The 26,022-nt window shown below is 37.9% G+C and overlaps 3 protein-coding genes and 1 long non-coding RNA gene across 12 annotated transcripts in view; 3 read left to right on the forward strand and 1 right to left on the reverse strand.

The window, feature by feature from the left end:
- LOC113413415 (AP-2 complex subunit alpha-1) overlaps positions 1-1,965 on the forward strand; it is a 40,393-nt gene extending 38,428 nt beyond the window's left edge. For all 3 annotated transcript variants that reach the window (XM_087945990.1, XM_087945991.1, XM_087945992.1), the window contains 2 exons: positions 420-554; positions 776-1,965. In XM_087945990.1, the coding sequence (XP_087802116.1) occupies positions 420-554; positions 776-853 (213 nt within the window). In that variant the 3' untranslated portion in view covers positions 854-1,965. The remainder of the gene's footprint in view (positions 1-419; positions 555-775) is intronic.
- Positions 1-11,139, reverse strand: FUZ (fuzzy planar cell polarity protein). The gene is made up of 12 exons (XM_026669618.2): positions 10,741-11,139; positions 9,776-9,897; positions 8,167-8,251; positions 7,736-7,804; positions 7,193-7,297; positions 5,988-6,185; positions 5,809-5,904; positions 5,283-5,389; positions 5,047-5,117; positions 4,801-4,902; positions 4,105-4,346; positions 1-603 (listed from the first exon to the last, which is right to left on the reverse strand). Exons 1-11 carry the CDS (start codon positions 11,026-11,028, stop codon positions 4,141-4,143), a joined length of 1,449 nt encoding a protein of 482 aa, XP_026525403.2. The 5' UTR covers positions 11,029-11,139; the 3' UTR covers positions 1-603; positions 4,105-4,140.
- On the forward strand, positions 4,098-8,273 carry LOC148129032 (uncharacterized). The gene is made up of 3 exons (XR_015745733.1): positions 4,098-4,207; positions 7,422-7,482; positions 8,145-8,273. It is a non-coding gene; the product is annotated as an uncharacterized LOC148129032 (long non-coding RNA).
- The window catches only part of MED25 (mediator complex subunit 25), a 23,045-nt gene continuing 8,001 nt past the window's right edge, over positions 10,979-26,022 (forward strand). For 2 of the 7 annotated variants that reach the window (XM_026669611.2, XM_026669612.2), the window contains exons 1-7: positions 11,119-11,254; positions 12,339-12,484; positions 15,500-15,545; positions 20,204-20,328; positions 21,734-21,832; positions 23,118-23,238; positions 24,900-25,056. In XM_026669611.2, the coding sequence (XP_026525396.1) occupies positions 12,348-12,484; positions 15,500-15,545; positions 20,204-20,328; positions 21,734-21,832; positions 23,118-23,238; positions 24,900-25,056 (685 nt within the window). In that variant the 5' untranslated portion in view covers positions 11,119-11,254; positions 12,339-12,347. Of the gene's footprint in view, positions 11,255-11,889; positions 12,033-12,338; positions 12,485-15,499; positions 15,546-20,203; positions 20,329-21,733; positions 21,833-23,117; positions 23,239-24,899; positions 25,057-26,022 lie in introns of those variants that run through there. The other 5 variants (XM_087945994.1, XM_087945995.1, XM_087945996.1 and 2 more) reach the window with 4 other exon arrangements.

Consider the following 26,022-nt stretch of genomic DNA (forward strand, 5'->3'; position numbering starts at 1 on the left):
GACTTGCAAGCTTGTATTTATTTCAGGGCAATTAATCCAGTTATTTTAATTTCAGATCAGAATGTCTACTAATTTGCTCAGATGAGTAAAGATTAAAGCTTTGGATATTGTGTTTGTCCAGGGCCATCATGGAACACGTTTCCTTTCGTTGTTTAGTATTAGTTTGGGAATATTAGTGTATTATATTTAGGACTGTTGATTTTTCCATTGATCACCAGATTTTTTTCTTGTGAAAATTGGCATAACATCAAGCCAGAAGAGGCAGCCATTGTATAAATGTCTGTGCTGCAGACTTCTGAAACAATTTTGAAGGTATATCTTTCTCCCATTATTAGCTTTCTAAGGTGGGTGTAACTTGCAGTAGACCTTCTATTGCAATTGTATAATTCCAATTAAGTTCCAGTTTATTTCTCCAACAGCTGTTAGGTTTTGGCAGTGCACTCCTGGAGAAGGTGGATCCAAACCCTGATAACTACGTAGGAGCTGGGATCATCCAGACAAAAGCACTGCAGGTTGGATGCTTGCTGCGACTGGAACCCAATGCTCAGGCACAGGTGAGGGCTCCTGGGACTGAAGGTCTGATTTCAGACATACAAGTTGGCACTAAAATAAAAGCATAAAAATTGGGAAACTGAGACTTCTGAGATTTGTAAGGAAATAATGGGAAATACAGATAAAACTGAAGAAGAGGTGTAGCTGAAAGCTTAGGACAACTGAAGGGGCATAATGTTTAAGCGTTTCTCTTTTAACCAACTTTCCTTTATCGTTCCTGCAGATGTACCGGCTGACCCTTCGTACCAGTAAGGAGTCTGTTTCAAAGCACCTTTGTGAGCTGCTTTCCCAGCAGTTCTGAGGCATCTGCCACACCATAGGAAGGGGAGGCCATTCCTGCACACTAGATGCCTCTGTACATCTCATCCCAACACTCTCCAAACCAGGGGCCTCCAGAAAGACTGTACTGCTCCCTGCCTGTTGTTGTGATAACCTCTGTGTTCTCCTTGCCTAGCCCGGGCCAGCATCAAGCGGGATAAGCAAAGGGGGAGCAAAAGTATGGGACCCTTGGTTAGACAAAATCAGACTGGGTTAGGGGAGGGATGATGGGTTTTGGTGCAGGGCATTCTTTCAGTAGTAATCATCCCTTGGGCAAAAGGGCAAATTTTGGAAGAAAGCTAGCTTTCGTCCCATGCAGTGAACTGGTCCATCTCATTTTGGGATGAGGCTGGAATCTGTGGTCTTAATTCTTCACCCATTACCACTACTTTTATATGATTTTAAGCTGGCATTTTAGTTTTGTTTACAATATGTACCTTTATTTTCTCACCATGGATTTTCTCCTTTCTGTTGAGGAAAGGGATAGCTTCTCTGGCTCCCCTTGAGCTGGCTGAGGGGAAGGAATAGGATTGTGTGGGTCTTTGGGGAGGAGGGGATATTCTTGTAGGCAGTCGTTTTGTGTTTCTTTGCCTTGTGTGTTTTCCCCAGCGATGGGGATGTAAATTCTCCTTTTCCTTTGATATGATCATTCCAGTGTTACAGTTACGTGTATTTGTGGGAACGTAATTTTGACAGCAACTGCCTCTTTCTTCAGCTCTAGAAGGAAACTACATGAAGATGAGAGGGAAAGAGACAATTTCTTTCCTCTTCTGCCTCCCCTCACCATCTTTTCAATTCCCAGGAAGGAGTGCCTCAAGCAGGTACAAGAGTTTGGGAGATGGACTCTGGAATGCTGCCCTCCGTGCATTTTGGAAAAGAGAGGGGAAGGGTTCAGATCATGCTAGTTTGGGGGTGTCCCAGCTTCCCATGCTGGCCCGGGCTCCATGTTACTCTGCTGTGTAGGTGTTAACTAGCGCATCTTAGTTTATCTGGGTTTTGAATGCCTGTATCTATCTCCATGTGACTCTAATAAAACCGTGAGAGTGGGGGAGAGCCAGAATCAAGCCAGGCTGGGTTACCCCCCCACACCGCTGACTGATTTGTTTCATACTGCTCTTTATATGTGGACAGGGTAGAAATGGATAGAGAACTGTCGCATACTATACACTTACGTTTTCACAGTGTGCCTGGCCCTAGCATTTGCAATAGGATGTTCAGCTAAGTGGTATGGAACTAGTTATATATAAGCTTGAGCCTCACCAGAGTTGCTTTCTCCATGTGGTGGAAAGCATGGAAGCTCTGCCTTCCTTTATGCAAAGATAGGCAAATATATATACAGAAGAAAATAATGTCTTCCTCATTTGATGGTCCTCATTTATAAGCCACTAGTTTAGTGATCATTGAAATTTACAGTGACACTGAGTAAGTGGTACTCATGACTGATCTTTAATTTACAATGTCACAATGTCCTGCAGTCATGTGTTTGCCATTTACAACATTTTTTGCCAGATTTCTACAAGCAAAGTCAATGGGGAAGCCAGTAGATAATCATACAACACCCTGACTTCATGACGGCATGAAATTTACTTAACAATGACAACTAGAATTGTCAGAATTTTTGTTGCTAAGCAGTGCAGTCATGATGTCATACTTTACAACTGTTGCATACAAATGTACTCCAGTCCCAATTAGTGTTGTGAGGACTACTTGTAGTGGACGAAGGCATCTTGAAAGGTCTGTGCTTTTCCCACTCCCACCAGTAGATACAGCTTTAAAAAGTGTGACAATTAAAGTGGAAAACACTCCGATCATTCCAGTTATGTTCCTCCTAGGTGTAGAAAGCACAGTCTTTGCAAAATACCACTTTCTCATTGCTTTTCCCTTCAATATCTCTTAGAAAGCTAAGCCCAACATAAACAGTGTATTCCCCATGACCAAAGTCTTTGGAGAAAAAAATACCCACTCCTCATTATGACTCCCTCCCTCCCTCCCTCCCACCCCCATAAAATTCAATGTCTAAGATGCAAATGAGAGTGCCTCCTCTGCACCTGGCCTCCTGGCTTGGTTGGCTTAACTCCATCAAAACTCGTGAGAATATTATAAGGTATATAGATCAAAATGGCCCTATTCAGTATACTTTTTATTACACAGTAAAAGAAATGTATATGATCAAGGCTCTTCGATTGTTCTAATGAAGCAATGACAGAAGCCAGCTATAAATAAGGGTAGTATCAATTTCTGTTAACATTCCCCCTCCCCCTGATTCATACACAGAATTGCCTTCTATTTATAGGTGAATGCATGAGAGGTAGTTCATGCATTGGTTAGAATGCAGTGTTGCAAGCTAATTCTGCTGGCTGCCAGCAGTTCGATTCTGACTGGCTCATGGTTAACTCAGGCATTTATCCGTCCAAGGTTGGTAAAATGAGGACCAGATGGTTTGGGGCAATATGCTAACTCTGTAAACAGCCCTTAGAGAGGGCTGTAAAGCATTATGAAGTGGTATATAAATTTAAGTACTATTGCTAGTACTTTGCTGAAATGTATTTAAAAGGAAAATTTAGTTCAGTAGCTCTGCCACAGTACAGCTTGCATACCTGTTTATTTATATCCCACCTTTATTATTTTTACAAATCGTGCAAGACAGTGAACTTATATAATATTTTCTCTTCCTCTTTTCCTCACAACAACCCTGTGAGGTGAGTTAGGCTGAGAGGGCATGAGGTTACCAAGGTTACCCAGCTGGCTTGAATGCCAAAGTAGGACTAAAATTTGCAAACTCCTGGTTTCTAGCCTGGTGCCTTATCCACTACTTAACCAAACTGGCTCTCAAGATTAATTGCTGAATTCTACATAATCACATCATGGCTAAGACTGGCCCAAGCACCTTTCTTAGTGTATAATGTATAGTAAGATATAAGAGACAAAATTATGTTAGTGTATAATGTTCATAAAGTTATAAGAGACAAAATTCTTACCAATGTTAACACATGGAGAATAGAGACCAAAGACTAGTCATCACCTACAGCTGCATTAGCTGTATTGCCTCCTACTTACATAAGAGGATAGAAGAAATTGAATTGCATTGAATTATTCACTTTCTCCTGTTTCTGAAATTTCCATAAATTCAAAATCCTTCTCTGCAGCCTAATCATCATTTGCACAGAGAAAATTTCATTACAACATTTGAATGAAAATATGTCACTCTAACCATACTGAGGGGCTCTAGCTCACCACTCCAAATTTCATCATCGAGTTCAACAAGATAAGTCAAAAGGCCGAATCTTCAGCTGTGAGAGCCTGTAGTGTGCAGGTTGCTAAGGATCGTAAAGCAAAGGTAGGTACATCTGACTTCACGATTAAGAAGAGCTGGTGCTGCCTCTCATGGATAACATAGGCTTTGTGCGTAGTGTAGACCATATAACAGTGCTGAGGACAATGGGAAAACCCAGCATGAAAGTCCTCCTGCAGAGGGACTGGAGAAAAGAAAATATTTATGTATTCATTTATTTATATCCCTCCTATATTACTTTTACAAATATTTCAAGATAGGGAACATATCCAAATTATTTTCCTCCTCCTATTTTCCGGACAGTACCCTGTGAGGTCTTTTGATCATGTTCTACAGGAACCTTTCAATATAAATGCTCCAAAGAAATGCAACAAAAAGATCAACTCTGGGATGTATTATTAGATATTAAAGAATGCTGCTATTTACTCTAAAAGTATTTAAACTTTCAACTATTTTAGTTTTATTAAAGTATATATGGCCACCAAATTTGTCATGTACAATACAAGCACAAATTGAAGAATGTCTTGGTGCCTATTGATTCTTTTAGTCACACGGGACTTCTTCCAATTTTTATGAATAGACAGATGTTTAAAAGCTCAGTGTGCAAAAAAAATTTCAACAGAAAGATGGGAATATACCTGTGTATTCTTCTTGCTTCTCACAAGGAAAGTACAAGGAAGTAACTAAAGCATAGAAAGAACGGAGGGCACAGAGCCGATTCTTTGTGGACATTTCAGATCCTATAAGAAGGAGATCAGGATGAGATTTTAGCAGGCCACCCTTTCATATCCCATAAATGTCAGTGTTTTATGATTTTCATAATTACTAAAATAGAAGGGATTCCTAATTTGTCCTCTCCTAGTACAAGAATGTATGAGCTATACCTTCAGTTGAAGCCCCATGAGGATGCAACGTAAAGAGGCTTTTCCTTTGGTCTTGATTAATTAGCAGTAACCTGTAAGAGATGAGCCCATGGCTTATATCTTGGGAAAGAATGGTAAAAGTACTGCCCTGAATGCCACAGGAGACTTTAAAAAGAAGACAAAGTAATTTAACAAACACGGAGTCCACATCCTAAATGAAATCAGTTTCTTGGACCACCCAGAAATTTGAAACTCACCCTAGGATACCAGGAGAAAGGACAATGGCAGGTGGTAGGCATCTGGCAGGGCCTCTGGCAGTTGCCTTCAGCAGATCCAGCAGTGGTTGCCAAAATTTATTAACTAGCTGTGGAAAGAAAGAAAAGCTTCAACAGACATTTGGCCCCAACTTCAAAGATCAACAGGCATCTTGCTATTTATATGCACCTTAGGCAACCCAACACACTGAAATGTGACAGCAAAAGCCACCAAGAAATAAACCGTTCCCATTCCTTAAAATCTCCAAAGTCAAGTGAAAAATGTTATCACACCTCTCCTCCCAGAAATTTGGAGGGCTGAATTATGGTCATTAATCTGAAGTAGCTGCGCACTACTGATTTCAAGTATGCCTCCTTCATTAAACCCACGACGTAAATCAGCAATGGCCAACAAATAGAACAGTAAATTTAACCAACAGATGGACAGTTCCAAGTGTACTTTAAAAAGGGTGATAAACTGCTCTTCTAGATACAGAGATCAGAAACATTTGAGATACAGCACACTCACCTCATCAGTCAGGCACTGTAAGGAGGGATTAGGCCCACAGAGCAATACTATTTGCATATCAGGCACAAGCTGAAAAGTCAGGAAACGGTGAGGAACCTACTGGAACAAAGGGACAGGGAAAAATTAGAAATATGGACTTACATATCCTCATTTCCTTCTCAAATCTTTAACCTGCTCACCGTGGGACTGCCTTGGGGAAGGTAAACAGGCAGATCGCGGGAACTATGTGGAGAAAGGGAACGTACAAGCCACACCAGCAGCATGGCCTCTGGGGCTGCAAGCTGCCACCACTGTTCAGTTGCACATAAGATATGACTGCCCACAAGCAGGCAACCAAACCGGGATTCTGCTGCAGAGGCAAAGGCTTCTAGGCATTCCTGGAGCAGAAAAGAACAAGACAGCACTAAGATTTGTTTGCATGTATGCAAAGTAATGGATACAAGTTAGAATGATTTAAAAAATTGACAGAAAAGATAGTAAGAAGCCAGGACATCTTGTTACAAATTGGTATCTAATATGTAAATAGTTCCTTCTACCTCTTAATTATCTTTTATCCACTTCTTTCCTCAGTTTTCCATTTACTTTCAAATTATCTTGATTTGTTTATTTTGGAAGTATGTAAACAAAATACTCTTTCCTGCTAATGCTACAAATCTAGTCAGTAGTTTGGGTAGACAAATAATTCCTCATTTACCTTGGTAACACAAAGTTATTGTGGGACACAGGCAGGCCAGGAGGAATGAACACTTTTGCAACTTATACTTCGGGAATAATTTAAAGGAACTAGGCTGCCCTACAGAAGGATGATACTGGGTTCATCGCATAGCAAAGCAATGGTGATGATCTTTAGACATAAATTAGTACTTAATTGACAGTGCCCAATACTGCCAGGACTATTCCCAACAGTATAAATATAGTGACTCTAAACCACCATTGACCTGCTGCATTTCTGTTATGGATGATTACATTCCACCTCTCAAACAATTTTTTTTTCCAGAATAGGAGGTTTCTTCTTCAGATACTTCCCCAAATTACCCTTTATAATTTATATACTCTCATTATTCATTATGAGACATAGATAAATACAAAGAGATAAGATGCAACAAATAACTTTAGAATGGACCACTATCAACATTTCATTCATTCATTCATTCATTCAAAAGCTGTTGTTTAACAAGAGGTGTAAAATGTATATTTATGCCTGAATAAAAACATCAGATTTGAAATACTCCCTATTTTTAACTGTTTTGATGGAGAAATTGTTCATAGATCTATTTTTCCAGAAGGGTATTTTTCCATCAGCTTCTAAAATCCTTGACTAAAAGGGAAGACTGAATGTGTTGAGACATATTGAAGGAGGGAAGAGAAAATTAGATGGTCTCACCTGCATAATTGCTCTGGAGGGCATCATAATACATTCCACACACTGGGTCAAATCAGCAAAACTTTTGCCCCGTTCCAGGAAACTGTCAATCAGTTTATAACATGACTAGAGAAAGAATTGTGCAAGAAATAATTAAATGGCAAAGGATTAAAATATTCCAAATATTTAGTTTATTATGCAGTGAAATGAACAATAAGAATTACCATTAATTTACTTCTTCTATTGCTAGAATTTCTTGATGTAACAGTCCTGCATGCTTGCAGAAGACATCTGCCACAAGCTAAAGACAGGTGATTCCAAGGGTAAAGTGTAGGCATAAAATGTTTTTCCATATAAGATTTGATATAAAAGTATCAGTAAGAAGTCTCTCAACTGACTAAAGAGTTTATTATAGGGGGAAAAAGAAACATTTCCTAAAAATGAATCCTTTCTTAACTCCCAAGTAAAAGTTCCTCTGCAGCCCGCATTCTTGCCTTCCATTTTCATATGATATACACCTACTCCTCTCTCCACATTTCTAATGACAATTAGGTCAGACATTACCTTTAGATCCTTTTTCAGACGTTCAATATTACGAACATTTGTTAGTTCCTCCAGGCCCAGTATTAGTACCTGTATTAAAATATATCATGCCATTCAGATGCAGAAACAAGCCCTTGGGAAATTGGGTGAGTTTAGAAGGGAGAACAAGAGCATAGGAAGAAAGATATTTTCATCCTTAATACTGGAAATTTTCCTATAAAAATAGACTAACTGATCTTCTATATTACTAGAAAAAGAACCTCCTGATAAATCATCATTTAATTCCCCACGATAAGAAAAATCTGGCTTGTATAAGCTCATAGGATTTTTAACCTGTACATCCATATATATGAACAGATGAAATAATTGTTTTACTTGAAATTATTTATTTGCCCAATGGACTAGGTTTATCTTCCAATTTCCTTTACAGAGGTCATATTTTGATTACTCACCATGGCATTGAAAACATTCTCAAGAAGCCTTCCAAGACTGAAGTCACTGGCATCTTCTTCTGAGGACAAGACAATGAGGGTGACACTGGGAACAACAAACAAAAGAGAAATTGAAGATAGTGTTTGAATGCAAAATATTTATAGCAAATAGACAGAAAAATATCTTTCCTATATTTTGCAAGTTTTAAAATTATGTAGAAGAAATCCAATATTTCACCAAAGCTTAGTGGAACTTCAGAATCCTTAAGAAGAAATAAGATAGCTGCAAGAGATTGAAATAATTTATAGGAACCCTCAACTCAGCTGGAATGTCCACAGTCGATAGAAACTGCTTTGTGAATACAGAAGGAAAGAGAATTTTGTTGAAACTTTCTTATATTTCCCTCTACTCTCTGAACTGTGTTTATAACAATTCTGTAAATAGGAACTTGTACCTCAAGTTGTTTTTTTCTTCCTGCATTCCAATCTTTTTCCATTTTTATACTGTATATTTAAGAACTCTGGAAATCTAGAAACATATATTTAGTTGAAAAGATGAATAAAAACTACTGATATGGCCCAATATGCTATGTTAATCTGAAATAGTTGGAAGAATTTCTTTACATATAAAATACATTTTGAAGATTAATAGAACTGGATAATGAAATAAAATTCCCAGTTTATTCATTTTTAGGTCTTTTTCATTTTAGCCATTCCAGTTTAGAACAGATGTCAAAAGTATAAAAGAAAGGCAGCATAAATAATGTATCTTGAAACGCAGGAATAAAGAAGAAATTTCTTAATCCTAGCCCTTTCTACTCCTAAATTGAAATAATTGCACTTTGGTGAAAGAAATAGCAAAATGAACCTCCCCGAACCTAAGCAAGTGTGAGGAATGAAAGAAAATCTTTCTCTAGACTGTCTTACCTAGCAATAAAAGTTATAATAACATTAATATATGTTACAATGCCTGCTTCAATAAGAAGGCCCAATGTTGTATCATGAACAAATGGGATATTCAAATAAAATAAAACTGAATTGTGGGTATTTGCATATTGATGTTTTCATTTATTTTTTATTTTATTTATTTATTTTCAAGACAAAAATAGTTATGTAATAGACAATATTTCAAAAAATGAATATTGAGTACCATTAGGATCATGTGTTGTTATTCCACATAATTCAGTAGGCATTAACAGCATACTGAACAGCCAATGGGAAATCAGCAAAAATTACAACAAATTGATATAGGCATATTTAATTCCATATCACACAATTTTCTTCTTCAAGAAATTGAACTGGCATGGAGAGGGCGAGAACACTTCACACTAAGAAAAACTCAGGAAACCAGTACCAGAAGGACCTGGGACAATTAAAAGTAGTTGATTTGCATTAGATAAAGATATCTAACCATCTGATTATTAGCAGAAAGTTCTAGATATCGGTGTTGCAATTACTGAAACATTGAAGTTTTCAATATTCTAAAAGTATTCACACTAAGACTTAAGTTATAAAATCTGAAAGATCTTTAATTGTTGCAAAAATTAGCCTATATGCGCCTACTGAAGAATCAGACCACCTGCTAGTAACATGACAACTTGGAAGCATACATATTCCTGATTCTACATACCTATTATGAAACACTTTCCACATCACATGAGTATTCTCTGTACGGGCTGCTATCAGCTGGACATCTAAATTGGAACCAAACATATGAACCCCATTCAAGGAGCCAATGACAGAAAAGGGTAACTGGGAAAGAAGAGATAAACATTAGTGTAACATTCATACAAGAACATATGAAATTACAATAGACAGGCAGTATTATCTGTTTAAACTGGAAATAGTTTTCCAAAATATTTAGCACTGTTTTTTCCTCACTTTTCTTAATAGGTAACTTTTAGCAAAATGGCAGAGCACTTGTCAAACCAGATATATCATTTTCCCACCTTCATAACAATCTGGATGACTAGTATTTTTAATTCTTTTTGTTTCTTTTATCATGCCAAACTTTAAAAACTTTGATTTTAAAAAATCAAAGGAAGTGTTTTAGCACTGTAGGAAGTGTTTTAGCACTATTTCCAAGTAAACTACACAACTTCTTAGACTGTTGGACTAACAAGTCAATCATCATCTCCCAATATGAGCGTTTTGGCAAGCATATATTTTCAACAGAAGAGAATATATGTAACTCAGAGTTGAACTATGGAAGTCCTTGTTGCTCTTTGAGTTTGGTAGTTTGGTTGCCAATTAGTGAATGTCATCAGTGCTAGTGAGTGTGGGGTTTGCTCCCCGTTTATATATAGAAATGTGCCCTGCCAATGTTGGTGGTGGTATGTTTTTTTCTTTGATACTATTTGATTAGGATATTGTTTTCTGCTTCATTGTTTCTCTGATGCCGATCCCTGTTTAGCTGAGTGTTGATTATTGGAGAATAGAGAGCAAACTCCATATTCACTACCACTGATGGGTAACTGGGTAACTGCAAGTAAAATCCCTGCTCAAAAGGCACCGAGGACTCCACAAAACAAGTATTTCTTAAAATAAAGTGATTCACTATCAATTGGAATGAAAAGCAGGATGGACAACGCTCACCTGCTGTTTTGTAGACCCTCCTCTGCTCCTACAGTATAAGGGCACTCCACTACTAGCCGTAAGGCACAACAAAATCACGGAATTCTCCGCCTCCTCCCACATTTTGAGCCTTTTCTTACACTGAACCGGCAGCGGGAATAACTCTACCGAATGCAAGACTCCGCTGTTTCTATTCCTTTTGCCTAATGTCCACCACATCTCCATTCTCACGACCCATTGCCGCCATATTGAGTAACCCACAGTATGCCGGGATGTAAGCACAGCCGATGCTATGGTAACAGTGCTCATGTATGATTGGCTGTTTTCTACTTTGCCCCCTTCCACCGGTCTGTGATTCGTTCGCTCTTTCCGGGAGGAAGTGGGTGAGCAAAAGGACTCTTTAATTATTAAGAGAGAATGAAAAATAATTTGATGCCTCTTTCATGTGCGCATGCGTGCCGAAGCGGACCTGAAGGTAAGCGTTTCCTGTGGCTTTAAAAATAAGTGAACTGTAGAAGCCGGATGTCTATTTCGGGTACGGAGATGTGGGGAGGGGGGGTGTAGGGAATGCAAATGGGAGGGGGAGAGAATTCAAAGTGGGAGAGGCATTTATTGAAGGGTGGAGGGAAAGTGAAAGAAAATCCGAGTGCGAGGCACAAATAACCTTCCTGCTTCTCCTCCATCGCTCATTTCAGCAAAGCCAAAACAAGCCCTTCCCATTTCTCTTTCGTAGCTTTGGTTTTAATAAATGAAGCTTTGAGAGTAAATTCAGAGCAAACAAAGCCCAAGCTGTCGCGGAAGCAATGTTTGTTTTTCAGTTTCTTAATTTACGGGACTCATTATAACAAGATGCTAGTGACAGCTGATAATCTGGTTAATTTTTAAAAAAGAGGTACAGCCATGAAAGGCCTTTCTAACAACTAAAGGGCGTGGCAACTCTCTTATGGCTATCGGAATAGCTCTTGTAGTAGTAGTAAAGGTGAAGAATAAGAATTAGTAGTAAAGGTGAAGAATAAGAAGGAATTGCCTTCATTCTTTCTTGGAGGCTTCCTATAAGTATCTGTTAACTGCTCTGGGAATTAAATGTTGGTCGAGATCAACTTTACCCAGAACCCCTCTGTGTGTTTTGAACATATGGAGTGAGGAATACTGGAAATGATTTGTTGGGATTCTGGCTGTGGAAATTATACAACATTAGGCATGGAGAATGAGGTTTTGGGGATCTTGCTGAAGTATAATTCTCACTCATGCCTCATAATCTTAGGCTCAGAAAGCTAGTTCTGCTGGGAGTTGTAGTGAAACAACATTTAGAGGTAAAGCTTTTGGTTGGAGGAATCTTTTATTTTGAACTAATGGGAGGATATGATGCCCATTGTAGTCCATTTTGTCTCTTCTTACATATGATTTCATTCCACTTTTCATTTATTAGTCTCTTACTTTTCTTGTTCTTACACTTGTCTAATGTAAATTGTTTTCTTGTCCAGAGATAGTTCACTTATGTTGTACAGTATTTAGTCCTCTTTTAATACTGAATAAATACTAAGAAGTCATTTATTTCAACTGGCTTTTGTCTTTAATATTTTGTTTTACTATTCTTCTCTATTCTCATCTCATGGTAGCTGAAGGAGATGGTGGTACCAATGCTGGACATGCCTGCTCAACCTATTGGGATGGTTTCTGATGTTGTGTTCGTTATTGAAGGCACCGCCAATCTTGGACCTTACTTTGAATCTTTGCGCAAGCATTATCTTCTTCCTGCAATTGAGTGAGTATTCACAGCCTCAGGATATCATTTGCTTCCCTTAATTTATCAGTGAAGGTTGTAGGTAGAAAACAATACTAGTAAAATGTGATTGGCTGTTATTGTGTTTTGTATATACAACTTGTATTCTGGCTTTAGTAAGCCTAGTAATATGTACCATGGTTTGTAGAAACTGTTCTGATGTGATGCATTTCTGCATTGAAGTATGTTGGAACAAAGTTGGTAGTAAAATAGAGGACCCATTTTTTTCCTAATTGAAGAATAGAACTTCAAGCATATAGAAAGAATAAACTTCTAGATTCTAAATGGTGGAGTCTCAGGGAACATAGAAGAAGATAAATTGAGAATAAAATGAACATTCCAGATTAAGTTAACAAGCTCAAACTGATGTTAGATTCACAACATTAAATTCAATAAAACAATATATGCAATATCAAAGTAATCACTACCATTCGCCAAAGTGAGGGAATCTTCTCATGTAGCAGTTATGGAGCTTTCCAGCTATATGCCATGCAAACTGTCCGAAACCTGTAGTCTAATCTGAGCCAATTATCTTGTTACCAGTGTTAAAGTTTCTCCAATCAACTCCTTCTGTAAAAACCAGGAAGGGGTAATATTACTTTATATACCTCAGATATGAAAATGTCTTCAGGTAGCACTAAGAATGTCTACAATTTATTCTTAGCTCTGTCAGTGATAAAACATTAAGTAACCAAGCCAGAATACCATTTATGCACTTCAATGATTTCAGTGTAACCTGAGCAAAAAATCAGGTATTGGGCTTTGTCTATAAAGTCCTTCATGATATAGGTCCAGATTATTGAGGCATTGCCTAACTCCCATAAGATCTGCTCAGAGTTGGTGTGCTCTGGCTTGTTTCAATTAAGCAATCACTTCTCAGGACCCCATAAAGGTGCATTCTACGTAGCAGTGCCTGTCCTCTGAAACAGATATTTGGATCATCCTCTTGAAATCCAAATGGTCCCCACACAGTTGTTTAGAAGAGGTGTGAAGATCTGGATCTTCATTCACACAGACCTTTGGTAAGGGAAAGTAAGACCATATGCTTGTGATGTCTCCCTTGGATGACTCCACTGACTCGGAGGCCATCTTGAGAGAGGTTGAGCTCATTCTTTGCACATCAGGAACTGGGTTAATTAATGACTCTGAACTGCTGGCCGAAAGAGATTTACGGAGGGCTTCGGCTGGGGACAGTTTGAGGTCAGTGAAAGGGAGGAGGAGGAGGAGCTGCCTTCTGTGTTGGATCCGACAGCACACAAGGCAGAGAATACACAAGAGCAAAGGAGATCTTCCGGATTACTCAGAAGTAATTCTTGATGGGCTGCACTGGAAAGCTATTTATCATGGCAGGCAGAGGGAGGCACTGCTGGGAACAATGTGTTTGGTTTGTAGCTGTGTATTTGTTTGTGCTACTGCTTGATTTTGTGCCTTGGAGACTGAACTTCACTTGTCAAGTGAGCTGTCATGGATATACTTTCAGTTTTGCTTGGTAACTCTTAAGTTTGTTTGGTGGACTTGTCGGAGAAACTTTCTATTGTTTTAAGGACTATTGCCATTGCCTTGTGGACTAATCTTGGTCTGCTTGTGGCTGGAGTTATTTGGGGCAATTCTGAGGCTGGGTGAAGGGAACATTAATAAACTCTCTAAAAGAGAGTTTACATACTCTTAGATGTGTGTGTGTGTGTGTAAATGGGAAAGCACAATGCTTCATCATACTTGCTTCCTTTTATCTTTATGTTTTATTGATTTGGTTGTTATTGTGATCTGCCCAGTCATTGAGAGTTGACCAGTGTAAAATTTTAATAAATTAGTATAGGTCAGTGATGGCAAATGTTTTGGGCTTGGCATGTCAAAAATTCAGAAAATGCCTACCTTGACTGCTGGTATGTCAACCCCCACTCACGAACCCACAGCAAAAGGGGCTTTTCCACATCTCCTGTCCAGACACTCTGCTCTCCTCCAGATTCTGTGCTCCAGAGCCTCAAAAAATTGCATGAGACAAGCCTTAGAAAAATCACAAGAGAATGCTTGCAGGATTTTCAATTGCCGAAGAGGCTGCCCAAGAATAAAGCCCTCTTGTGTGACTTTTGTGAATCATCTTTGCTACTGTATCGTGTTACTGTTTATAATCAGTTTGTGCAATCTTCTTGCACAAGTTGAGTATGATCTACCATTTCTGCTGCCTCTTTGCACAGTTTGAATCATTTGACAAATTTTCAATTCTGGCTTTGATTGCATTAATTGATATAACTTGCTCTTAAGCAGCCAAAATCAAGCCTTGAGTTTCTTTTTTTAATCTTCCAGTTGTCATTGCCAAGCTTATCTTTGCCTGCTTTCCCCTCAGTCTGTTGTAGAAAGTGACCATGTAATGTTTCCCCTTGCTAACATTCTGTACTTTTTCAATACATTATTTTGATATTCATATTTTATTTCCTGCACATTCAGTAAGTTCAATTTTAATATGCATTAATGCCTGTTCTTGGTTGTCTTTTCTAATCAGCTAATGCATGTTTTTCTTCTTCAACAGTTTGTTTGATTCGAAATAAACCTGTGCCTCCATTTCAGGGAGGTGGGGAGCAGATATTACAGGGATGTAATGCATAATGAATACTTGTTAGTTTTCTTTTTTTTTTCAATCCAAACTGTCCAGTTTGGTTTATGTCCAGTTAATAATTCCAGCAATGTATTGTATCACAGGTATTGATGGCTTTGATGATGTTTCCACAATTCAGTTTTGTCTTCAACAATTTTTTCATCCTCTGGATATATTCTTTACTAAACTTATTTTTAAGGGCCCATGCTTGATATGATCTAATTATAAAATGCCCAGAAATTTGATGGCTCCTGGTAATTTAGTCATTTGGTATTTCAATTCCATTACAGTTTGTGATTTTGCCATGATTTATTATTATCATCACTGAATTTCTACTTCCATATTTATTTAGGATAACTTTTCCCTCCTTTTGTTTTCTAAGGATTTGTTCTTTTCATTTTCAGGTACTTTAATGGTGGTCCTCCAGCTGAAACAGACTTTGGAGGAGATGTGAGTGTGAAAATATTTTTGAGATTCTAAATTGAATAATAGAGAGCTGGAAAGTGCTGTCTGCTAAGCAGAGGATTGGCTAGAAAAGCTTTTTCCAATTCTATGAGACAGAAAAATTATTCCTCAGAAAAATAAAGGTCTGAGAATGGCCAGTGCCATTTTGGCCTGTGCAACCGTGCATTCATTCTCCAAAAAGTTTATGAGAATTGAAACATAGTAGGTATATGTAACACCTTGCCAAAAGATTCTGTATTTATATTTCTGCATATTCTAATGCAGTCTTTTGGAGATGAAAGCAATGTAAATCATAAATCAGGGGTGTCAAACTCAAGACCCGCGGGCTGGATTCGGCCTGCAAAGCGGTCAAATCGGGCCTGCAGGGACATCCTGGAAAATGCAAGGGACCAGCCTGCATTGCATTGGCCCAATCTATACCAGTGGGTGGGTGTGCACATGCTTCACTCTTCCAGCGACAGCTGAAGCTTGTCTGCCTCACCTCGCCCAGCCAACCGGCCTTCATCTCTGAGCCCAACTCCTCGCCTTTGCACCTGGCTTTCGCCTCCCCATTCTCCCCCATACTTCTCAACTTCTGCGCCCGGATTCTCATTCCTACACTTTCGCTTCTCCATTCTCCCCCACACTTCTCCACTTCTGCACCCAGATTCTCGCTCCTACACCTTCTCTGTACCCAACCCTTCTCCTCTGCGTACCGTCACTTCTCCACCTTTGCCTCTGCACCTGGCACTGGCAACAGCTTTGCCCTTAAGGAAGAAAGTAAGCAGATGCCCCCTTTGGGGAAACTGGGCTGGGCTGGGGTCAGCTGCAGGATCCAGTGCTGGAGGGCTGGACTGGGTGTGTGCCTACCTCTGTCCAGGGCTCTGGAGTGGAAGTACAAAGGAGAAAGTCTTGCTCCAGGGTACAGTGAGGGTGGCACAGAGATACCTACCAGAGACCCAAAACCCTTCATTGGCATACCAACATGTTAAATAACCGACACCCAACACCTGGTGCACATCCTCTCCCATGAGCCCCCATCCCCTTGCCCTCTGGGCCTCCAAAGCACACCATACTCCAAGGCTTTGTGGAAAATGTCTGGAAGTCAATTGAGAGGTGCTTTGGTCTCCCCCAAAGGACAGACCCTCAAGGAGGCCCTAGGGATCTAACCAGCATTGCCTGCAAAAACTAAACTTTGGGTGGATATTTGAACTCTATTTCTGGGCTTCTTGAATGTTGGAGAGAAATGTTTGCTTTTGTCATATAATTGTATTTATGCCATCCAATAATTTCTCCCAAACTTAATAAAGCATTAGTAAAGAATTTTAAATACATGTGTTTTAAAGAAGCATCATCGTTGTTACATCTCCAATGGATTGCTGTTTTGGTAATCTTTTTCTATATAAACGTAACTGAGTCCAGTAAATTATAAATATTATTTTTTCCAAATTTTTTTTATTTTAATCTACATATAACAACTATACATTAACAGTGTGACATCAATATATCATACATCTCTCATTGCATATATTCATATTAATTCATACTTTTTCAGTATTTATTTTCAATCTTATTCTCTCCAAATGCCTACCACCATATCAGTTAAACATACCTAGTAATTCCATTATTCAATTTTCACCCTGTTTTAATTGTTTTTTAAAAATAAAAAATTCTCATTTGGCAAGCAGTATGGTTCCAGGTTTCACATCTCAATACAAACATGACCATAGTTACCTATTCATTTTATTTGTTTCATTTCATATTACGTCATCCTTATCATTATTAAATATTAGGCTTATCCAATCCCAATTCATGTTTTCTTATCTTATTTTACAATATTATCTAAAATTCTCATCTCAATTCTATGTTCATTTGTTCAATTCCAAATCCTAATATATCTCCTTCCATTTTTCTTAGTATATTCTCATATCTTATTTTTCAATGTTATCCAAAATTCTCATCTCCTTTCTATTGTCATTTCTCATTATTTTTTTCTGTCACATTTGTCATTTTATCAGTCCTTATCTGTAAATATAATTGTCCCCTCTAGTTAATAATTCGAGCTAACCACATTCATTCTTCCTTAATATCAATCTCCCTATCTAGTATAAAAACACAAATATATATATATATATATATTTTTCTGATTCCGCTTTATATTTTCTCTATAAATCATCTATACATTACAAAATACTATTTTCAATATATTCTTATACATCCCAACCTATTGCCTTGCGGAATCCCCTTCCTTATCCCTTTTTTTCACCCATTAGCTCTCACTCTTTGAACAGCGTATCTTCTTTTCATCCTTGTTTGTTTCCTGTTCTTTATTTTCTGGTCCTTTCTCTTAATTCTGTTTTCCCCATTCTTATTCCTCTCCTTTTCTCATTCCAGTTATTAAACTTTTCTCCCCCCCTCTTTTGATTTTCCTTTTGCACTTCCTTTTTCTGTTTTTTCCTTCTTTCTTTAGCCATTTTCCGAACCATTCTCCCTTTTATCATCCCATCAGACCACAAATTTTTAATTCTAATTCCTTTTCCCCCCGCTTAAATAATCGTTGTTCGTTTTGTCCTTCTAAGTTGGCTTCTTCTTTATAAAACTCCTCCCCCTCTGGTTTATTATGTTCTTGTGTATGCTGAGTCACCATTTCTAATTTCTGTAGTGCATAATTACACATTTCAAGTTTAATTTTTATCATATCCCTTGTATCTTGCATATCTGATCTTATATCTTGTGAGTCCTGTCTTATATCAACAAGTAACTCCTCCATTATATCTTCTCCTTTTTTCTTTTTCTTTCCTCTTCTTTAATAGCTGAAATCTTCTTCTTTCATAGATATATTCAATCTCAGAGTCCAGTATATTATTTCAGCCAGTATCTTTTGAGTTTATTTTCAACAATTCATATTCTTGAGTCTTTATTCCAAATCCTCTAATTGGCCTCTCAACTGTTTCCCAAATTACTGGCAATAGTAAGGTTCCTTTTATTTTCTTTCAAGTTCCAAAATCCAAAGTCTCAAAAAGACCAGACACTCATTTTAAAACATACTAAAATTTTCCTGTAGGTAGCGCTCTTGAGTCTTTTTCTTTTTAACTTTCTTTGTGGAATATAATATTTTTATTAAGTTTGCTAATTTCAATCATTAGCTAGTCTTTTCAACACACTCAATTCCAGCATTTAGTTATGCCCTTTAAGTGCCCACAGTTTGATACCTGTCCAGTTTAATTTTTAAACCTTTGTTGTATTGATGTATTTTCCTTTAAATTTCTCCTCCAGATTAGTCCAATAGAATAGTCAAATCCAAATTTAAAAACCTATTTTCTTTCTCAATTTTTCCACACACTTTCCTCCAAAATAGCTCTTTAATGTGATACCGGGGTACCTCAAAAGCAATGTCCTTTGCCTGGTTCACACTCTGCTTGCTACTTCTCTCTCCAGCACAAAACTTAGTTTCCCGGAATGTTCTTCGTCTTCGTGGTGGCCATTTTAAGACCACCGCTTCAGCTTGCCTTTGGGAGGGATTTTCCTGTCAGGGGAGTTGCGGCTCCCCTCGACCCTCCCGGCAATTTCCCCCTTCTTCACCACCGCACCAGGGTGGCTCCAGTCCTGATCGGGACCCTCCAGCAAGTGAGCTTGGGTGAAATCATGTACGATCGTGGATTCCGTACCAACACCAAAGAGGAACAAACCGGAAGCTTAAATATTATTTTTATTATGTGAATCATAATGTGAGAGTCATTGACATTCTTGCAGTAGAAATTGAAATACTTAGAAACAGTGTTTTTAAACTGGAAAGAAAAGGCTGGAGAACCTCCTTTTAGTATAAATGCTCATAATTGAATAACTATTTCAATTATGGTATCTAGGATGTGTGGATAGGATGTCACTGCCTGCTTGACAGCATTATCCATAAATATATAAAGATCAGAAGCCATACTTCACTAAGGCACTTGGCTGTGCAGAATTGGCCTGAATCTGCCTTAATGAAGGATTCCATCTAAAGATGAATTGCTTTGTTTGTGTTATCAAGCTGATCTACCTAGATTGGAAGTTGCTCTCTATTGTAGAAAACTTAAAAGGAATGCCAATAATTGCAAAGTTTCAAATAATTATTGTATCATTTCCAAAACTAATAGGTTTCAGTGAGTCACTAATCTTTCACCCAGATAAACCAGGAGCAGGATTCCCAAAATTTATATTCATAATTTTCTAAGCAATTAGACTAATACAGGTAAAAGTATTGCGGTTTGCATGTTGATGCCAGCCAATTACTAACCTAGACTGGAGCTTCTGTTTATGAGAAAATGGTATATTATATAAATATAAGATGGTATATTCTCTTTGGTTATAGGAAGAACAGCCATATGCCTTGCCATACTTGCTAATGTCATTGTTGCTTTAAATTTCTATTTCAATCATAACAACCAACTTTCTCTTTTATGAAGACAACGTATCAGCAACCAATCTGGGTGAAATCTAAGTCTTCCACATCTAAAGAGCAGCAGATTATATGTATATTGTAAAAGATGCCAAAATCCTTAATTAGTAATAGAGTTTAAACTAGGAAGAGATTGTGTTCTTGTTTATGTGGATCAGATTGTTGAAAATATCTCTACCCAGAAGCCACTCTCTATCCAACCTCTATTTTCCAACCTATTCTACAGTATGGTGGTACCCAATACAGTCTGGTGGTGTTTAATACAGTAGACTGTGCTCCTGAATCATATGTACAGTGCCATGCACCAACGAGCAGTGCATATGAATTTGTCACATGGCTGGACAGCATTCAGTGAGTATAAGACTGTTAATGCTATTTCTTATTTAGAATACATTTGTCTGAGTGTTAATTTTTAAATGTGACGTCTTGTTAAGATGATTAAAATAATCTTGGTTTGCTAGTAGAACAAATGTTTAGTCAGTGCTGTGCCATAAGATTATTTTCTTCTGCTGGTGACCTGTTTTAGCCTATAATCTGTGATAGGCACAGATACAGGTGCAGAAGTGGTATTCAGCAAGTTCTGACCAGTTCTGGAGAACTGGTAGCGGAAATTTTGAGTAGTTTGGAGAACCGGCAAACCATGTCTGACTGGAGATTTTACAGTATCCTTCCCCTGCCACGCCTACCAGCCACACCCACAGAACCAGTAGTAAAAAATAATTGAATCCCACAATTGGATAGGTAGTATCTTTGACAAGATAACTGAACAGGATGAATTTAGAAAATCATGTAGATGTCTCAGTCTAGGAAGAAATGGAAAGGAAGATTAAAAAACAAACAAACCTAAAGTTGAATCATAGCAATTCGGATCAGAAGCTAAGACTCCTGGGTTCCCATAAAATAGTGTTACAAGGCAAATGGTAAAATTTACCCTAGTACCATCAATGAAGACTAAAACATATCTAAGTTGTGCCTCCAGGATTTTTGAAATTTAAATCTCATAATTCCCAGCCATGGAAGTTCAACTCCAGCTCATTTGGGAGACTCAAGTTGAAGGATGTAACTATGGGGTAGTTTGATGCTGGAATTCAAATTATATAAATATTATATAAAATTTTAAATTTAAATTCAGACATCTTAGATTAAAAGATTTTAGCTGGGTAAAAAATGGTGTCTGAAGCCTTTGCAGCTCATTGATTTGAAATAAATTGAACTAAGCTAGATGGCTCAAGAAAGCTAAGTCATAAGGGTAGAAATTGAGAGATCATGAATTCTAGTTCCACCTTAGACACAAAGCCAGTTAGGTGCCCTTGGACCAGCCGATCTCTCTCAGGCCTAGGGAAGAGGCAATGGCAAATCACCTCTGAAGAACCTTGTCAAGGGTTAGTCCAGGCAGCTACCAGGGCTCAAAACTGATTCAAGCAGACACGCAGACACAAAACTGGATTAAATGTTGAATCAAATATAGCAGCTTTGTTTAGGCCAGAATTCTGTCCAGAGCATAAAAATAGTTTTGTTCAGATTATTATAAGTTGGTTTACATACACAAAAGAAGAATTAAAGTTGTGGACTCATCCCTGAAAAACAAACCAGGATATAAAATCATTCATCATGGTTTCCTGATTTGGATGTAACTATACTACTGGTTTTAGATAGCCTTTTGGTTTGTTTGTTTGTTTGTTCATCACACAAAGAATTGAGCTAAATTGAATAAGGCTTTGGTCTTCAGCTTTTGGTATCCTTTTTGTCTTTCCAGGTTTGTGGGTGGTGGTGGTGAGAGCTGCAGCCTCATCTCAGAAGGTCTCAGTACTGCCCTACAACTCTTTGATGACTTCAAGAAGATGAGAGAGCAAATGTAAGGGATCATAGCGGGTGGGTGGGTGGTGATGAAACGAAAGACAGAATGTGTACAAGTACATTCAGTGAATGTGCTTGAGAGCGCCCATCTGTTTTTAATATTAGCACAAATGGTCATGACTCGTGTCGGAATTGATTTTGTGACTCTGTAATTTTTATGCATCTGGAATTTTTTACACTATCAGGAATTAGATGCAATAAAATGATTTTTATTTTTTTATTTTTGTTGTCTCTTTTAGATACATTTACTTCAGTAAATCACGCAGTGCCTAGAAAGGAGAGGTTATGGCATAAGAATTGTCCTTCTGCCTATGCTGTAATTTTCCTCATGCAAATTTGTTTTCTTTTAAAGTAATGCTACAGGCTTCCCATTTCTTCAAAGGGCTTATAGTTTCAGGGGCCGATCCACGAAAAAAGGAGCCCTAATATTTGTAATATTTGATCTGTTTACAATCAATAGGGCAGCGAAGACGTGAAAGTAGATTGATAAAACAGTTGACACAGCTCTTGAAACAATTATGATACAGGAAATCAGTGATCCAGTATATTAGCACTTAAAAGAAAAATTAAAGCAGCTTATTCAACTGCCAGTTTGATCAGAGACATGTGAAAGGAATATTACATTTTCCATGTTTAAATGCTCCCTTGCTAAAACTGTTATGAGCTATGAAGCAGTAAAATCCAAATAGTGTGGAATTTAAAACATGAAAACCACCCCCTATGCAGATAATTTCCATTTCATCCACAATCACACTAAAATAATATGCTTGGTTTGTTAAATCCCTCACTCAGGTGGGGTATGTTTCAAAAGCTTACTTTGTGCAGGTAGTCTTAGACTTACAGCTATTTATTTAGCAACCAAAATTACAGTGACACTGAAAGTAGGTGACTTTTAACTGGTCCTCGCACTTATGACTATTATGATTCCTCATTATCATGTGATCAAAATTGGCAACCAGCATGTAATTATGACAGTTGCAGCTTCCTGATCATGTGATCCCCATTTGCAAGCTTTCCAGCTGGCTTCTGATAAGCAAAGCTAACAAGGAAAGCCAGATTTATTTAATGATTGCATAATTTACTTGACAATCGCAGTGATTTGTTTAGCAACCAGGCCAATATCAGACATGACTCACTTAACAACAACATTGCTTAGCAAAGAAAATTCTGGTCCTGATTGTGTCCATAACTGAAGGACTACTTATAGTAATGCACCATGTGCTGAATGTGTAATTCCCCAATTTTCATTCATTGTGTCCTTTTTTGTGCTCTCTCCCAAATAGAGGCCCCACACATAAAGTCTGCATCCTTATCTGCAACTCACCTCCCTACCTGCTTCCAGCTGTGGAGAGTACCACATATTCAGGCTATACAACAGAAAATCTGGTTCAAAAGATTGGTGAGGTGGGTAGAAAATGTTTGGTAGCCATTGCTGATTTCATTTGGGTAAGATATGTTAAGGCTGCCAACCATTCCTCTATCTTAGTGGCCCCCAACCTTTTGGGCACCGGGAACCGGTTCTGTGGAGAGAGGCTTTTCCACGGACTGGAGAAGGCGTGGTTTTGTGTGCTGCTGCGTCATACAGATGGGGCCTTGCTTGTTTACGTGGACCAGTTTCTGCATGTTGGGGACCCCTGCTCTGAGCCTTCTCAAATATCAACACATTGTGGCCTGGAGGAAAATGGAGATCTCAGAGCGTTTTTATGCTGAAAGAGTGTTATGGTGGAATGCCATATGGCTGGTGGCGAAGAGCGGCCTAATGTAATCAGGGATATCAATCCTCTGAGGCCTTTGCTCTTTCATGCCTCAGGTTGTGAGAAAACAACAGGTATTCTCTTAGCAGATTTCTGAACTGATCTCTTACAGGGGATTGTCTGCAGTATCTTATGGTGGCCTCAGTAGCTCTCCTTTTGTCTCTTAATAAGGAATCTAGTATTCCCAGGGAGGAAAGTAAATGAATTATTGCTAAAATAATATATCCTCAATTGAGAGCATATTTTTAATAATGATACAAATTAACTCAATATGTACAGCTTCTAGGTTTCATTTTATCTCTTGTTGTGAAGTTTTTTAAATACATTGGATACTTGCATTTTCCATTGTGAATGTTTCCTTAAACAAATATTTTATACTCTTCACTGTATTTATACTTTGTCATTAAAGCCAAGTCTAGTTCTTCTCCTACAGACCCAAGTTAAATGTTATACATCTGATGACAAATCTAACTAATACAGCCTCCAACATTGTTAGAAAGATGCTTAACATTTACTTTGCAATTAAAAATGGCAAGCACCCAAGTGAGAAAACATTTGAAATAATCTTATAAAGTTTTATGAAATAGCTATGGCTAAGGAGGAAAGCTAAAGGAAGAAAATGGGAAGGAATAGATGGTTAGATGTTTTTCTTCAGTTTACCTAAACTGGGCACATGCCAGGCTGTGGGCTTCAAATTCCATAGTTGCTATCCATGGCCTTGTTGGTTGGGTGTGAGAGACTGAGGATTAGGCACGAGTACAAGAAATTCAGCAAGTGGGAGAAACAGCACAATGCAGAGTTTTAAAAAGAAACATTTAAAAGAAACATTTCCACTTAACTGGTTTGCTTCAGTTATTTCTTTCAAGATTATGTTTTTATCCTGACCAGATGGCTATCCAAAATATGTGTAATTCTTGTTTCTTGAGTTTGCCAACCCTATGGCATTGGGGAAATTTGAAATTTATTTCAAAAATCTGGAGGCTATCCAGGTTGGGGATGTAGCAGATTTTTGTACTGTACATGTAGTTTGTCTTTCTACCAATGTTCTACCAATGTTGCTTTCCAGATGGTAGTCTACTAATCTGGGAATTAAGCAGATCAATTAAGTTTTAACAAAGATGATACAATAATGTCTTTACACATTATCTGCAGTTATGAGTCACTTTGCAACATGCTAGAAGACTACTGGTAACTAGAAGTAATGTCCACAGTTTAGGAATGAGAGTCTGCAGAAATCTCCACCTCAAAACTAAATAGGGAAGAAATGTATGGTTCATCTCTCTCTTTAGTGACTCTCTTTTTCTTCCCCAGCGGGGAATTCACTTTTCTATTATCTCCCCACGGAAACTGCCAGCTTTGCGCATTCTCTTTGAGAAATCTGTGACAGGGAACATGTTGGAGACTCAGTTGAAAGACTACAGCCAGGACCCCCGGCACATGATCCTTATCCGTGGTATGATACTTCCAGGTAAGAGCTGGTCTTGGAAATACGGATGGGGTTAGAATAGATCATACTGGATTGTTACGAGTTTAACCTAGATAAGAATGAAAAGAGGAATACAAGGTGTTTAGTATCCCACAAAGGGCAAGGAAGAGAGGAGAGGCAGCAGTGAGATTTTATATTGGTCCTTGGACTTGCCTGACTCTTTCCCTGTTACAACTTGAAATTAATTACAGGCTTATTCGGTTCCTGTAATTATCTGATTAGATTTCTAGGGAGAAAACTAATTATATAAAAATTTGGAATACAGCATTTTAGAAATAATTAATTAAATTGTAAAATCATTACAAGTAATACTGATCAAGGCCGGCTTCAATTTCAGCTAATTGGATGCATCCTATATCCTGCTCATTTTCTTCATTTTAAATCATTTTTAAGTTTAGTATGCTAGTATGTTTCTAATGGCTATAATGATTGCATTGGAATGGGTAACTTGTTGGCGCCAAGAGTGAACTAGCATTTTTGGTGGAGGGATGGTAGCTGGAGGGTTGCAGGATATATTACAAGTACAGCTAGGACTTGATTATTTTATTTTGTTTATACAAAATAGCAAATTCATTTGAGTAAGCAATTTTATTATAACGGTGAGAGTCAAAATATGAAAATAGTTCCCAAGTTCCAATGCATCACCCAGCCTGGTAAAAACAATGATCTATGATCAAATTATTTTTTTAAAAGTTATTCTGTAACTTTTATTATTTGTTTCTATACTTGTTTGTTTGTCATATTTAAGAACCACATTTCCCTCACAGAGGAATTCTGGGCTGTGTTCAATAAAATATTAAAAGCTTAAAAGCATAGGAAAAAAATTAAATGCATGTTAAGAATTGATTAAAAGGAAGGGGGCTTTTATGACACTAGCCAGCCTTTTGGCTGCACCTCATCTTCAGAAAGGACAGTGTTCCACAGGGCAAGAGCAACAGTAGAGAAGGC

The sequence above is a fragment of the Notechis scutatus genome, chromosome Z (genome assembly GCF_049901735.1).
Source record: "Notechis scutatus isolate UNSWTSFEM ecotype Mainland chromosome Z, rNotScu1.2, whole genome shotgun sequence".
NCBI classification, from domain to species: domain Eukaryota; kingdom Metazoa; phylum Chordata; class Lepidosauria; order Squamata; family Elapidae; genus Notechis; species Notechis scutatus.

What these genes read in the sequence shown, in the direction of transcription:
- FUZ (XM_026669618.2), bottom strand. Translation starts at nt 11,028, where the DNA reads ATGAGCACTGTTACCATAGCATCGGCTGTGCTTACATCCCGGCATACT. An exon ending in TGGAAAGTGTTTCATAATAG is followed by an intron (nt 8,252 to 9,775) that starts GTATGTAGAATC and finishes TGTTGTTCCCAG; the next exon opens with TGTCACCCTCATTGTCTTGT. An exon ending in TCATGGGGCTTCAACTGAAG is followed by an intron (nt 4,903 to 5,046) that starts GTATAGCTCATA and finishes TCCTTCTTATAG; the next exon opens with GATCTGAAATGTCCACAAAG.